Source organism: Oryctolagus cuniculus, chromosome 19 (assembly GCF_964237555.1).
Source record: "Oryctolagus cuniculus chromosome 19, mOryCun1.1, whole genome shotgun sequence".
In the NCBI taxonomy this organism is placed as follows: domain Eukaryota; kingdom Metazoa; phylum Chordata; class Mammalia; order Lagomorpha; family Leporidae; genus Oryctolagus; species Oryctolagus cuniculus.
Window position 1 is genome coordinate 38,724,840 of NC_091450.1, and position 14,083 is coordinate 38,738,922.

General features: G+C 59.1%; 1 protein-coding gene across 6 annotated transcripts in view; it reads left to right on the forward strand.

Moving 5' to 3' along the window:
• The window catches only part of SDK1 (sidekick cell adhesion molecule 1), a 980,492-nt gene that overhangs the window by 888,899 nt on the left and 77,510 nt on the right, over nucleotides 1–14,083 (forward strand). For all 6 annotated transcript variants that reach the window (XM_070064289.1, XM_070064291.1, XM_070064290.1 and 3 more), the window contains 2 exons: nucleotides 3,161–3,350; nucleotides 5,243–5,341. In XM_070064289.1, coding sequence (XP_069920390.1) covers nucleotides 3,161–3,350; nucleotides 5,243–5,341 — 289 coding nt within the window. The remainder of the gene's footprint in view (nucleotides 1–3,160; nucleotides 3,351–5,242; nucleotides 5,342–14,083) is intronic.

The window sequence follows — 14,083 nt, forward strand, 5'->3', positions numbered from 1 at the left end:
TGCTCCCTTCTGCTTCACTGTAGCTAGGAATACATGCCAGTCCTGTGATACGTGTCAACCCAGTGACAACCATGACATTCCCATGATAGCACATGATACATGACAATCCCATGACGCATGGCAGTGCCGTTATGTATGATAACTCTGTGCTACCTGATAACCCATGGTACATGGCTGTCCACAGTATGTGATGACTTGATGCATGACAGGCCCATAATACATAAGAATCCCAGACATGGCAGTCCCCTGGCATGGGCTCAGTGATCCAAACCCACACCACGGACTGGGCCCTGGAGAAAAATGCTTGCCATGGGATTTTCAAACTTCCCGACGGCCCGGTCTGATGTGCCCTCTGGACACTGGTGTTGGGGAGAGGCTCACAGAAGGTGAGGCTTGTGTGAGCACTTGGAGAGTAGGAGCACACTTGGGGTAGCTGTGCCCATGGCATGTGGAGGCTGGGATTCAGGTGCGTGGGAGAAAGAGAAGGACTTCGGAGGCAGGAACCTGGTTTCCAGGGGTGGGAAGCTGAGCAGGCTGCTGACTCTGTTTGTAGGAGGCAGAACATCTCTGGTCATGATCGAGTCCTTGTTTTGGTGCCAATGCTGGCATGCCTGCAGTGGGGTGGACACAGCGCGGGTGCAGCAGGGTGGAGATGACCACCATGGCTGCAGTGGGGTGCACACAGCCAGCACGGGTGCAGCGGGGTGGAGATGACCACCATGGCTACAGTGGGGTGGACACAGCCAGCACGGGTGCAGCGGGGTGGAGATGACCACCATGGCTGCAGTGGGGTGGACACAGCGCGAGTGCAGCGGGGTGGAGATGACCACCATGGCTGCAGTGGGGTGGACACAGCCAGCACGGGTGCAGCGGGGTGGAGATGACCACCATGGCTGCACTGGGGTGGACACAGCCAGCACGGGTGCATGGGGTGGAGATGACCACCATGGCTGCAGTGGGGTGGACACAGCCAGCAAGGGTGCAGCGGGGTGGAGATGACCACCATAGCTGCAGTGGGGTGGACACAGCCAGCACGGGTACAGCGGGGTGGAGATGACCACCAGGGCTGCAGTGTGGTAGACACAGCGCGAGTGCAGCGGGGTGGAGATGACCACCATGGCTGCAGTGGGGTGGACACAGAGTGGTGCAGCGGGGTGGAGATGACCACCATGGCTGCAGTGGGGTGCACACAGCGCAGGTGCAGCGGGGTGGAGGTGACCACCATGGCTGCAGTGGGGTGGACACAGAGTGGTGCAGCGGGGTGGAGATGACCACCATGGCTGCAGTGGGGTGCACACAGCGTGGGTGCAGCAGGGTGGAGATGACCACCATGGCTGCAGTGGGGTGGACACAGCACGGGTGCAGCGGGGTGGAGATGACCACCATGGCTGCAGTGGGTGGACACAGCCAGCACGGGTGCAGCGGGGTGGAGATGACCACCATGGCTGTAGTGGGGTGGACACAGCCAGCACGGGTGCATGGGGTGGAGATGACCACCATGGCTGCAGTGGGGTGGACACAGCCAGCATGGGTGCAGCGGGGTGGAGATGACCACCATGGCTACAGTGGGGTGGACACAGCCAGCACGGGTACAGCGGGGTGGAGATGACCACCATGGCTGCACTGGGGTAGACACAGCCAGCAAGGGTGCAGCGGGGTGGAGATGACCACCATGGCTGCAGTGGGGTGGACACAGCCAGCACGGGTGCATGGGGTGGAGATGACCACCATGGCTGCAGTGGGGTGGACACAGCCAGCAAGGGTGCAGCGGGGTGGAGATGACCACCATGGCTGCAGTGGGGTGGACACAGCCAGCACGGGTACAGCGGGGTGGAGATGACCACCATGGCTGCAGTGTGGTGGACACAGCGCGAGTGCAGCGGGGTGGAGATGACCACCATGGCTGCAGTGGGGTGGACACAGCGTGGTGCAGCGGGGTGGAGATGACCACCATGGCTTCAGTGGGGTGCACACAGCGCAGGTGCAGCGGGGTGGAGATGACCACCATGGCTGTAGTGGGGTGGACACAGCGTGGTGCAGCGGGGTGGAGATGACCACCATGGCTGCAGTGGGGTGGACACAGCCCAGGTGCAGCGGGGTGGAGATGACCACCATGGCTGCAGGGGGTGGACACAGCCAGCACGGGTACAGCGGGGTGGAGATGACCACCATGGCTGCAGTGTGGTGGACACAGCCAGCACGGGTGCAGCGGGGTGGAGATGACCACCATGGCTGCAGTGGGGTGGACACAGCCAGCACGGGTGCATGGGGTGGAGATGACCACCATGGCTGCAGTGGGGTGCACACAGCGCAGGTACAGTGGGGTGGAGATGAACACCATGGCTGCAGTGGGGTGGACACACCACGGGTACAGCGGGGTGGAGATGACCACCATGGCTGCACTGGGGTGGACACAGCGCGGGTGCAGCGGGGTGGAGATGACCACCATGGCTGCAGTGGGGTGCACACAGCCAGCGCGGGTGCAGCGGGGTGGAGATGACCACCATGGCTGCACTGGGGTGGACACAGCCAGCACGGGTGCAGCGGGGTGGAGATGACCACCATGGCTGCACTGGGGTGGACACAGCCAGCACGGGTGCAGCGGGGTGGAGATGACCACCATGGCTGCAGTGGGGTGGACACAGCCAGCATGGGTGCAGCGGGGTGGAGATGACCACCATGGCTGCAGTGGGGTGGACACAGCCAGCACGGGTGCATGGGGTGGAGATGACCACCATGGCTGCAGTGGGGTGGACACAGCCAGCACGGGTACAGCGGGGTGGAGATGACCACCAGGGCTGCAGTGTGGTGGACACAGCCAGCATGGGGGCAGCGGGGTGGAGATGACCACCGTGGCTGCAGTGGGGACCTCAGAGTTTGCAAATAAACCATGGCCAAGGCAGCCACTGCATCAGGATGTGGCCTGGGTGGGCACTCCGGCTGCCCCATATACTACAGTGCAGTGGCTCCATCCTATCTCCTCCCCAAGGGCAGTGCACAGGATGAGGTCCATGGGTCTTCCACAGGACAGCATGGGGGGAAGACAGCTCAGTTGGTCCTTACTTGTACCCGTGACCTCTCTCCTCCATGCCCACATTGCCCCCCACCCCAAGCACCTCACGTGAACTTAACTGTCCCTGCCTCTGTGTTGATGCTTCAGATTCTGTTCCGGGCCAAAGATCTGGATTCCGAGCCTCGCAGCCAGGTCGTGCGAGGGAACCACACGCAGTCGGCGCTGCTGGCCGGGCTGCGCAAGTTTGTGCTGTACGAGCTGCAGGTGCTGGCGTTCACACGCATCGGCAACGGGGTGCCCAGCTCACCCCTCATCCTGGAGCGCACCAAGGATGACGGTACGTGTTCCCCCAGGCAGGCTTGTCCCAGCCAGCTGTTTCCATTGCGGTCATTTGTAACTCAATTTTCAAACCACCCTTTTTTTTTCCCCCAGTTGAAGGAAACAAAACAAAATTGTTTCTCAGTCACTGAGCATTTATGTGGCCAGTTTCAGCCTGCAGTGGGTTTTTACGACCAATTATGAACCTGTGCAGAATCTGGGTTGTAACCTTGCCATGGACAGAGCAGCAGAGGTGGGCGGGGCTGGGAAATGGGCACCTGCCCCTCTTGGGGGCGCCTGCACAAAGCCAGTGAGATTTTGCTCTGGCCCGGTGTGGCTCGGCCCCCTTGATGCTGGCCCCGGGGCCACGCGTGTGCTCAGCGATGATTAGCAGTTCCCATGCGGAGGGCCATGTGTGGTGGCTCCCAGGGCCCCAGCCCCTGTGTTTCCAGACCTGAATAACAAGCTCATCTCGCCGGCTTTGTTTTTATGGACGCCTAAATCAGAGATAAATACTGTTCTCTGCTTCGCAGATGTCAAACACTTAAAGGTCAGCCCCTTGGCACTTGTGTTATTAAACAGCGCGTGTCAGGAGATCGTGAGTGACCCGCCCCCAGAAGCCCCACCTCGGGTCAGCCGTGGGTTTTCTGAAGGGTCCTTGCCGAGGGGACTCTGAGCCCGCCACGCCCTGATGCCACGCTCTCGGTTCTGCTCAGCAGTGAGGACCGTGGTGGGCGCTGCCCGGAGGAGGGAATTGAGACCACGAACCCTGTCCTTCATGCTCCCCCCAGACAGGGCCTCAGGCAGGTGGGAAGTGGAGCAGAAGTCTCTTTGCAGAGCTCTGCAAAGCTGCGGTGTGTTCCAGGTTCCTCAAGTGAATGTGGAAAGTGCGTGTTAGAAACTGCCCTTGGAGGCCGGCGCCGCGGCTCAACAGGTTAATCCTCCGCCTGCGGCGCCGGCACCCCGGGTTCTAGTCCCTTGGAACCGATCCTTCTCTCCCAGTCCTGACATGAGCACCTCCCTCCTCCCTCTCATTATGGTGCGAGGCGAATGTTCAGAGAGCTGACGTCGCCATCCCCGCTGTGCATCTGCTAATTGGCCTTGGCATGTGAACATGTGACTTGGTGTCAGCACGTGAAGGACAGTTCGCAGCCTCCTCCTCCTCCCCCTCCCCCCACCCCGAGGCAGAGACACCGTCCTGGGATGACTGCTACAGGGCACAGCCTCTTCTTTCTGCTCATTCGGGTTAGTCCACACCCTGCCTCTCACCACCTGAGACTCCTTCAGTTTTTCAGTTCCAGCAAGGAGTCCTCGCTGGTACTGACTTGGCTTCTGTTTGCGTAAACGTGGTTTATGAGAGCTACGACCCTACTGTTCGGGGGTGCTGCAGAGTGCAGCCGCTTTGTTAGTTATCGGTGGGCTGAACCCACGGAAGAGCAGCGTGGTACATTTGTGCCCCTCGACTCTTCGCTGCTCACTCAGTGCAGGACGGGGGTGGCGTGCAGAACCCAGCAGCTGCCCGTCAGTGGTTGTCACCTTGACTTTGGGCTGGAAGGGACTCCAGGCCGCTGCTCTACACAAGCCACACCCCAGGAGTCCGAGCCCGGATTACTGCACTCCGCGGCCAGTTGTCAGTTTCATGGCCAGTTTCCCAGTGTGGCTTCTCAGCCCTGCTTTTGAAGCTTGGGAAGCAGATGGTCAGGAATGAGGCTGCTCTCAGAGTCACAGGGGAGCCACGCAGAGCCAGTGAGGCCGCCAGAGTCCTTGGTCTGGCGCTTCGTACAGTGTTCTGCCAGGAATGGTGTCATGTCGCCATGCATAGCTGATCCCAGAGCCCTGGTGCCTCCCGACGTGCCCCAGCCAGCACGGCCATGCTCTGAGTGTGCTAACTGGCGTTGTCTTCCCCTTCAGCCCCAGGACCGCCGGTCAGGCTGGTGTTCCCCGAGGTGCGGCTCACCTCCGTGCGCATCGTGTGGCAGCCCCCCGAGGAGCCCAACGGCATCATCCTGGGTGAGGAGCTGGAGTCAGCAGGAGGGAGGGGCGGTTAGCGTGGGCCCTGCTGTTTTTGTTAGGTGTTTGCGAGGCTGCGCATGGCCACCCAGCTGTGGCCCAGCGTCTTCTGAACCCAGACGGCTGTGAGCGCCTTTGCTACTCTGTGAGCTGTGTACCGTGGTTTCTCTGTGGAACGGAATTTGTGTTGTTGACCCATTTGTTCAAGGCAACGCCGATCGTCGGCCCTCACGCCCAGCCGCCCTCCACTGCAGGCTATTAGGAGTGTTACCGCAGTGGGACACAGCAGGCTGTTACCGCAGTGGGACACAGCAGGCTGTTACCGCAGTGGGACACAGCAGGCTGGCTTCCTTCTGAGGATGCAGACCTGGGCCTTGCCCCGCGTCCCTGGGGACACGTTTGGCTGCTCCCTCTCCTGCACCCGTGCCCATGAACAGCCTCTGAAGGCAGGTGCAGGCCAGGCCCTGGGAGCTTGTGTGCTGAGACCGTTGCAGTCAGAGAAGCAGCTCTGATGACGCCGATGAAGGCCTTCATCTTCCTGGTCCCCCAGACGCAGCAGATTAAACTGTAAACCATCAGTGGCTCTTCCTCTGTCTGCTGCAACCGGCGGCCCAAGGCGCGGTGGCAGTGACAGTGAGCAGCAGACAGCGAGCTGCCAGCCTCATGTGGGCCTGGGCCATGGGCCCCAGACCTGGGGCAGGGAAGTGGACCGCAGAGGAGAGGGCTAGGGCTGAGGGCTGCCCTCCACACAGCACCCAGACAGAGCTAAGGAGCTCATTTCTCCAGAGCTGCTGCCAGCATGCTATGGCTCAGGAAACACGTTCAGAGGTGCAGGCTGGGAAAGTCCCAGGAATCCGTGGAAGCAGAGCTCCCTGCCCTGACCCAGAGACCCCGGCTGCCTCCATAGCCTCGGGAGACCCTCCCAGCAAGCCCTGGTCTGTGGTGTCCCTGTGCCGTCCTGTGGCCCCACCAGGCTGGTGCACATGCTCTGGGGTGGGACCGAGCAGGGGAGGTGAAGGAGCTGAGCGTATGGTCTGGCCACACTTCGCTCTTGCTGTGGGCGACCTGTGGACCGATTTTGATGCTGTGGCGTTGAACTGCTCACCAAGGTCTTCCTTGCAAATATGGGTCAGCTCTAGGCCATTGTCCTTGCCTGGGCCCCCAACCGAAAGACCCCCTTTCCCAAGGGCCTCTGCTCCTCCTTTAAAACTCATATTGGTGCCCTCTTTGCCTATGGATTTGTGCCACCTCCCCTTTGTGCGTTATATACCTGGGAAGGCTGCCCCTCCTCTTTGCTCCCAGGGAGCCTTGCTCTCGCCAGTGGATCACAGGGTCATCTGAAACTCTTGCCTTTACGTTTTGATGTCTCCCACCTTTGTTTCCCTGGTTATCCCGGCACTGTGAAACGATAACACAGTCAGCAACGAAGCACGTTTCACACTGGCCAGACGGGGAGGCACAAGCCAGCCTAAAAGCACCCAGCACACGAGTGTGTGGAGGAGTGAGATCCCTGCCCACTCCTGCCTGAGCATGACTGGCACAGCCCCCAGGGAGCGCTTGGTGATGTCTGGGAGGAGAAGCCGTCTGCACGCTCTGTCCCGGGGGTCCTTCTCTTCCAGGCCACGTGCCGCAGAGGCACTGTCACCCAGTGCACACAGATTCGTGTAAATAGTACAACAGGAGCTTCGTGGCATGAAGCCTGTGTTTACTTTAAACACCAAGGTACAGACAGGCGGAATGGCAGAGCAAGGGAGCCTCAGATTCCCCAGGCTGGACTTCAGCCGAGTGAGTCTGCGCATCCCATGCCCCAGTTCCCCCAGTCCCCACACGGGCAGTCATGGTTGTGCCTCCCTCGTCCTGGAGCACTGGGAATGATGCCTGCACCGTGGTAACTGCACAGCAAACGTTAGCCTCAGTGCTGTGGACGTGGGCTGTTTCCCCCTGCTCTGGGTCCACGGGCAGCTGGGGCCCGTAGACCCAGGGGCTGGCTCACTATCTCGGCACCGCTCTGGACTTAGCCCGGAACCAGGGTTTACTTAGAATTCACAGTAGTTGTGTCAATTTGGCCTCCATCACTCTGGTTGCTGGAGCAGAGGATTCATGCTGACAAGAGAGGGAGAAAAACCTAGAAAGGCAGTTTGGATTGTAGAGTGTTGCTGACGTTTGCTGGGAGCTAGGGTTCGGATTTGCAGTCCCTGGGGGTCACTAAAAATCGCACAAGCCCAAGTAGGGAGAGGGTGGTGTTTAAATCCCCTGAGAACTCCAAGCCCAACAGAGGCTGCAGCAAACAGCGGTAACGCAGGCGACACTGCCTCTGAGCTGCTTTTGTTGTAGGCACTGGGTTGTAATTGTAACAGATGTTGTCGGGGTAACCTGTCACCTGCACAGTGTTGCAGCCAGCGCACCAAACTGTAGATGCCGCAGCAAAGATGGGAAATTCAGTTCTAAAGATTGCAGTGAGTGATCACTGAGGAAAAGGAAAACATCTCTTGGCACAATTCACCACATCCCGAGACCTGGAATCGGTGCCCCCGCTGCACGGGGCGGCCTTCTGAGGTTGGAAACCCCTCTGCAGCCCACGCTTCTGTAATCAGTATCAAAACATGCTCTCGCATTCCCAGAAGAGATTAACAGCACGGAACACCGGCAGGCGCCTGGAGGGAGGAACACTGGCTTATTTGCGTAAATGTTTTACTATGGAGCGCTTTTAGCATTTAGAGCCTGCCTGAAGGACAGCCATCCCCCACCCCCCTCATCAGACTGTCACACACCTCCCGCTGCCGCCCTGTGTGAATGTAGTGCAGGTGCCTCGGGCCCACGCAGTCTGTCCAGTCAGACACGCCAGCGCCCGCCCAGCCTCCACCCTGCCGGAGGCCCCTGCCTGCCGCTTCCCTGCAGCCTGTCTGAAGGAGTGTGTGAGAATCTGCTGAATGCAGTCCAGGTTTGCAGACTCCTCATTTGGGCCCACTGTTGTGTTTCTACTCCCCCATCCCTCCTGTGGTTAAGCTTTGAAACCGGCAGCCCCCAGCGTCTGACACGGGCCTCCAGGACGGCTCAGCTGCTGGGGCGTTCTCGGCCCAGGTCGTGGGGGCCAGCAGTGCCCTGTCCTGCCAGCGGCCTTGCCTTGGGAACCTGGACCGTGGCAGCAGATTAGTGAACAGGCAGCTGTGGGTCACGTGTCTCTAGTGTGCCAGGGCAGCACACGAACCGTAAAAGGCTTGCGGTCACCTCCGGTCACTCCCCAAATCACTCTGTGTGCAGCCATGTGCACAGTCAGCTCATGTGAGAAAGGGGTTGAGACCCCCGTGGGGCCTGGCGTGGAGCGTCACCCATAGGCCATGTGTTGCCCTACCAAGGAAAGTGCAGGTGGGACTCTAAGTTCAGTAGGTCCACAGCAGGACCATATGTAAGTTGTAATTTTGTGTGGCCCGTGGTTGATGGTATCAGTGTCCACACAGCCCCCTCGGGAGAAAGGGTCCCCACCCCTGGCCTGCAGTCACACCTTGCAGCCCCTGTCCGTGTCTTGTGTGCTGGATAGCTCTGGAACTGATGGAGTGTGGGGAGCAACTGAGACTAGACTAAGTTACTGGAATTAAGACTTATTCTATGCATCTGCTCTCCCACAATATGGCGCTGGGGAGGAGGAAACTTCTACGCAGCTGCCTCTCGCCAATTTGACTGATAAGCTGCAGGAGCTGATCCTGCTCCTGATTGGAGGAGAGCAGCATGCTTGGCATGTGGGTAGCAGAGTTGGGACTGGTGGAAGAGGACTATAAAGGAGGAGAGAGACAACATGCACCAGGAACATCTATCTGAAGGAACACCTGTGCAGCCCCCGAGAGAGCCGGCCGGCGGTGTGCCGCTCCTCCGCGGAAGTGGGGAAAGTGGCAGGGGGAGCCGCCCTTCCACGGAGGTGGAGGGGTCGGCAGCCAACCTGGGAAGGACCAGCAGCAAACCCAGGAAGGGCCGAGCAGACAAAAGAACAGCGCAGGGTCCTGTGTCAAGCAGACAAAAGAACAGCGCAGGGTCCTGTGTCGTTCCTCCGCGAATGGGGGAGCGACAATGGATGGTTCTGGAACGGGTCTTAGCTGGTAGCACGTGCTCATTCTCCATCCTGAGTTTCTGGGCACACGGTCCTCCTCCCTCCCCGAGGTGTTCGCAGAAGCCTGCGCGGGCCTCTGCGTATTTTTCATCTTCACTTGGGATCTGCATTGCCCGCAGCTGGCCTTGCCCTTTTCCGTGCCTGTGTTATCATCAGGCACCCATAACCTTACCAAGCGGCCTCCGTTGAGCCCACAGCGTGGGCCTGGCCGTTGCTGCCTGCTCCTCACTCCGCTCTTGCGGCCCTGCAGAGGTGCAGCATCCACTCCCACCCTAGTTACTGAGCTGCCTTCCCCGCAGGAGCTCTCTGGTCTCTGAACACCACCTCTCATCAGCCCCTAGAAATGCAAGAATGACTCGGCTTCTCTGTGCCGTTTTCATGTAGAAAATGACCCTCTTGTGTTTTCTGCAAGCCTAGGGCTGGAGTTTCAACTGGCCGAGGGAAGACACGGGCAGCAGCCTTTATGTTCAGCAGACCACGGTGTGGGGACTTGATCAGCCCTACTTAGGGCCAATAATGGGAAGGTGTGCATACAACCTGGGGGCCCAGGGCTCCGCTCCTGGCAGCTCCACAGAGATAGAAACCGTCGCTCAGGCTGCCAGCCGCTGGACCCAAGATCCTGTCCTCACAGCTTACCTGCCCCTCTCACAGGGGCCCCACCGCAGCTGTACAGAGGGAAGTTCCGTCTTCCACCGTGGTGGAGGAAGCCAAGGGCATCCCTGCTGCCAGTCTGTGCTTCCTGCTGGGAGCTCGGCCCAGGCAGGTCCACACCCTCAGTCCTGAAGACCCACCTTATGAAGGGAAAAGCATGCCTGTGGTATGCTGTGCACACAGAGCAGAATGGAGAGCCTGTGTTGAAATAGAAAAACTTAAACACACACACACACACACACACACACACACACACTTCCCAAAACAGCAGGTGTTCTGAGCAGTGAGATGGCTTCCCCAGAGGTCCCAGCTCTGTCACACCTGAGCTGCCCAGCACCACCCATGACTGTGCCCTGGGCCTTCTCTGGCCGCGGGACTTGAGGACTGGGCCACCCATGGAAAGGGTGCTGCAGTCGGAGGCCAAGCGCTGTCGCCTCCCCCACCCACCCTCCACCCACCACCTGGGCAGTGATGGCAGTGATGGCTGTGCACCTGCCTGTGTGGCTTCCCGGCCCATCAGGTTCTCCACACCCCTCCCACACCACTTGTACCCCTCTCGATGGATGGGTGGATGGGTGGATGGATGGATGGAAGGATGGATGGGTGGATGGGTGGGTGGATGGATGGATGGGTGGGTGGATGGGTGGGTGGGTGGATGGATGGGTGGATGGATGGATGGATGGGTGGGTGGATGGGTGGGTGGGTGGATGGATGGAAGGATGGATGGGTGGATGGGTGGATGGATGGATGGGTGGGTGGATGGATGGATGGGTGGATGGATGGATGGGTGGATGGGTGGGTGGGTGGATGGATGGAAGGATGGATGGGTGGATGGGTGGATGGATGCATGGATGGGTGGGTGGGTGGATGGATGGGTGGGTGGATGGATGGGTGGGTGGATGGGTGGGTGGGTGGGTGGGTGGATGGATGGATGGGTGGGTGGGTGGATGGGTGGGTGGATGGGTGAGTGGATGGGTGGGTGGGTGGATGGGTGGGTGGATGGGTGGGTGGATGGATGAGTGGATGGGTGGGTGGGTGGATTGATGAGTGGATGTGTGGGTGGATGGATGGGTGGGTGGATGGATGGATGGATGGATGGATGGGTGGGTGGATGGATGGATCTCCCTCCAGGAAGGACTGGTGTCTCTTTGTCACCAGGAAGGGCTGAACTTGCTCGTGTTGGGTGGCACATCAGTGTGGGTGTCTAAAAATACCATGTTTGGTTATGGTCTGGTTGGAAATGGTTGTGTCGGCATAGTCTTTGTGCTTGATTATGAAGTTTGGTTTGTGTTTGCAAAACGCCTTCCTTTAGTTTGAAACTATGCCTCTGATGATGGCATTGGGCTTGGTCGGCTGCTCTTGGTGCTGTCACAGATTGGCTTTCCTCCAGGGGTCAGGGGTCATTACCAAGGCCTGGCTGATGTTTGGCTGCTTCAGCCTCTGCATGTGAGCCTCAATCCTGTGTGCGCGGTGGCGCCGTGGTGGAGGCTGCTGTTCCCGCCAGCTTTGACCTCGCCCTCTGTGCTCTGCTGAGAACAGACATTATTACTGTGCCTGGCGCACCTGCAGCCCCTGATTGCACTGCAGAGTGCAGACACTCCGATTCAACCACATGAAAATAAATCACAATACGACTCATGAAAGCCAGAAGCAGACATATTGACAAAGTTAGAGGAATGGCAGGACGCTATTTACGTGCCACTCACAGCAGTGGGCGACTCTGAAAAGATATAATTCAGAGTGCAAAAATCAGATAATGGAGATATGCACGTATTTAAAAATACAAGGGTGAATACTAGGGAGTAAACGCAATGCCATAACCAAGCAGAGCAGGGCAGGGAGCGGGGAGCTCTGCTGATCTCCCCGTCATTCTCAGCGAGGAGTTACCAGATGCCGTCTGAAGCAGAGGAGGGACGCATCTGCACAGATTCCAACTTTGAGGGTAAAGAACAAGCAGGCGGTAACCTCCCAGAGGGTTGGCGGGCAACACACGCATCCCACAAAGCCAGTGCCAACTGCAGAGATGTTAACGAGAAAAGCCAAGTACGCGGCAGAAGGCCGGGTTTGTACGGCATGCACAGAAGGATAAGCTGCCTTCCTAAATACCCCAGGACGTGTCTGTGTTCCCAGATTACTGGGAGAAAGACACCCACAAACACAGCAGCGCTGCTCGCTCAGGGAAGGGGCCCCGGAGGCCCGAGGGTCTGAGCAGAGGGAGAAGTGCTTTTCACTCTGAATGTGCAATGCAGAGTAAAATGGGGATTTTTGAGCCATGTGAATACTGGAACACTTAAAAGTTCATGGAAAACGCAATTAAAAAGTGAGGGTTTTTTGATGCAAAATGAATTTGAAATCCATGCGTAGTTGTTTTCCTATAAAAAGTATGTGCAGGGCAGGCCTTGCTCTTGAAACCCTGGCTAGACACCTGTATCCCAGAGTAACTGGGTTCAAGTCCCGGCTCTGGCTCCTGACTCCAGCTTCCTTCTCTGCAGAGCCTGGAGGCAGTGGGGATGGCTTAAATAATTGAGTCCTCGCCATCCATGTGGGGGGCCTGGATTGAGTTTCAGCTCCCAGTTCCAGCCCAGTCCAGTCCTGGCTGCTGCTGGCATCTCGGGGCGGGGGGGGGGGGTGAACTCACAGGTGGGAGCTTGCTCGCTTGAGCCCCCGTTCTCTACCCCCACCCCTCTTTTTAATGTTAGTTCATGGAGAACTCATATGATAAAAAAAAGAATCTATGCGTGCATTTTAAGATATTTTTGCAGGCTGGCATTGGCTTCCCCTCGCCTCAGTGGAGAGAACAGCAGCCAAGCTCAGGGTCCTGCAAACACTTGGGCCTGAGGTGGCACCGTATGGACCGGACAGGGCAAGTCTGTGGCCGGGACAGTGAGGCGCTGGTGGGGACTGTGTGGCTGGGACTTGTCATTAGGACTCTCTCAGTCTGACCTGCGTGCACAGGCCTGGAGAGGCCCCTTACGCAGGCAGAGAAGCAGCCATGGGCGGGAGCTGGGAGGTCCCCGTGAGCCCTGCTGCCGTGGGACCCAAGGAAGAACAAAAGGACAGCGGTGTCTCACCCAGAGTGGCAGCCACCCAGGCAAGAGCAGCGAGCCTTGGAGGCGGGGGGCCTGTTGCTGCCCCCAGGCAGGCGGAGCTGCAGAGAACTGGGCTCAGCAGTCCAGCCTGATTTGCCCCAAGCACCCAACAGCTGGGCTGTCCATTTTGTGGGATGCTGCAGCTTCTCCTCCATTATGGCTTCCTTCGTCCCAGGAACTCAGCCTCTGGACCGCAGGTTGCCCATGAGCCCCTAGGAAGCTGAGCCCAGCAGCACACGGGAAGGTCTTAGGGCAGCCAGGCTGGGGAGGTTTGCTCATTAGTGACGTTCAGTCAGCCGCAAATCCTTACTAATCAGGGAACTTGGAAGCAGCTGCGCCATCCCCACCCCGCCCCGGCTGATCTGAGGCAAAGGAGGAGGGTTATCCCAAGTGGAGGCCCCTTGCTCAGTGCTGCTGGGGGCTGGCGGGAGGGAGGGGCAGCAGAGGACGGGCCAGGATGCTGGGCAGACCAGGGCCCCGGAGGAAGGAGGGCGATGAGGGCTGTGCAGGCCACGCTGCGTGGGCAGACGTTGATGAACTTTCTAAAGGAAGCCCCCCGCCCCCCACTCCTGCCCGTCTTCCTGATGAGAGCAAGGGCCCGGCCAGGGGGAAGACAGAATGCGGGCGGGCGCCTGGCTCTGTGGCAGCCTCTCCTCCGTGCGCTGGCGCTCTGGGGAAGGTCGGCGTTTTCATGTCTTGTTCCTGTGAGGGATGAGAGGGAAACAAGCTTCCCCGGGCCATCGGCTGGCAGGGCCCCCGCCCATCCATCACCATCACGGGGTGTGCGCTGCCTGGCGGTAGCCGCCTGCCTCCACAAGGAAGAAACAAATGGTCTTGTTTGCGTTTGCGATGCAGAAGTAATTACGGGTGTAGGGGGCTGCCGGGGGCGGGGGTGAGGCT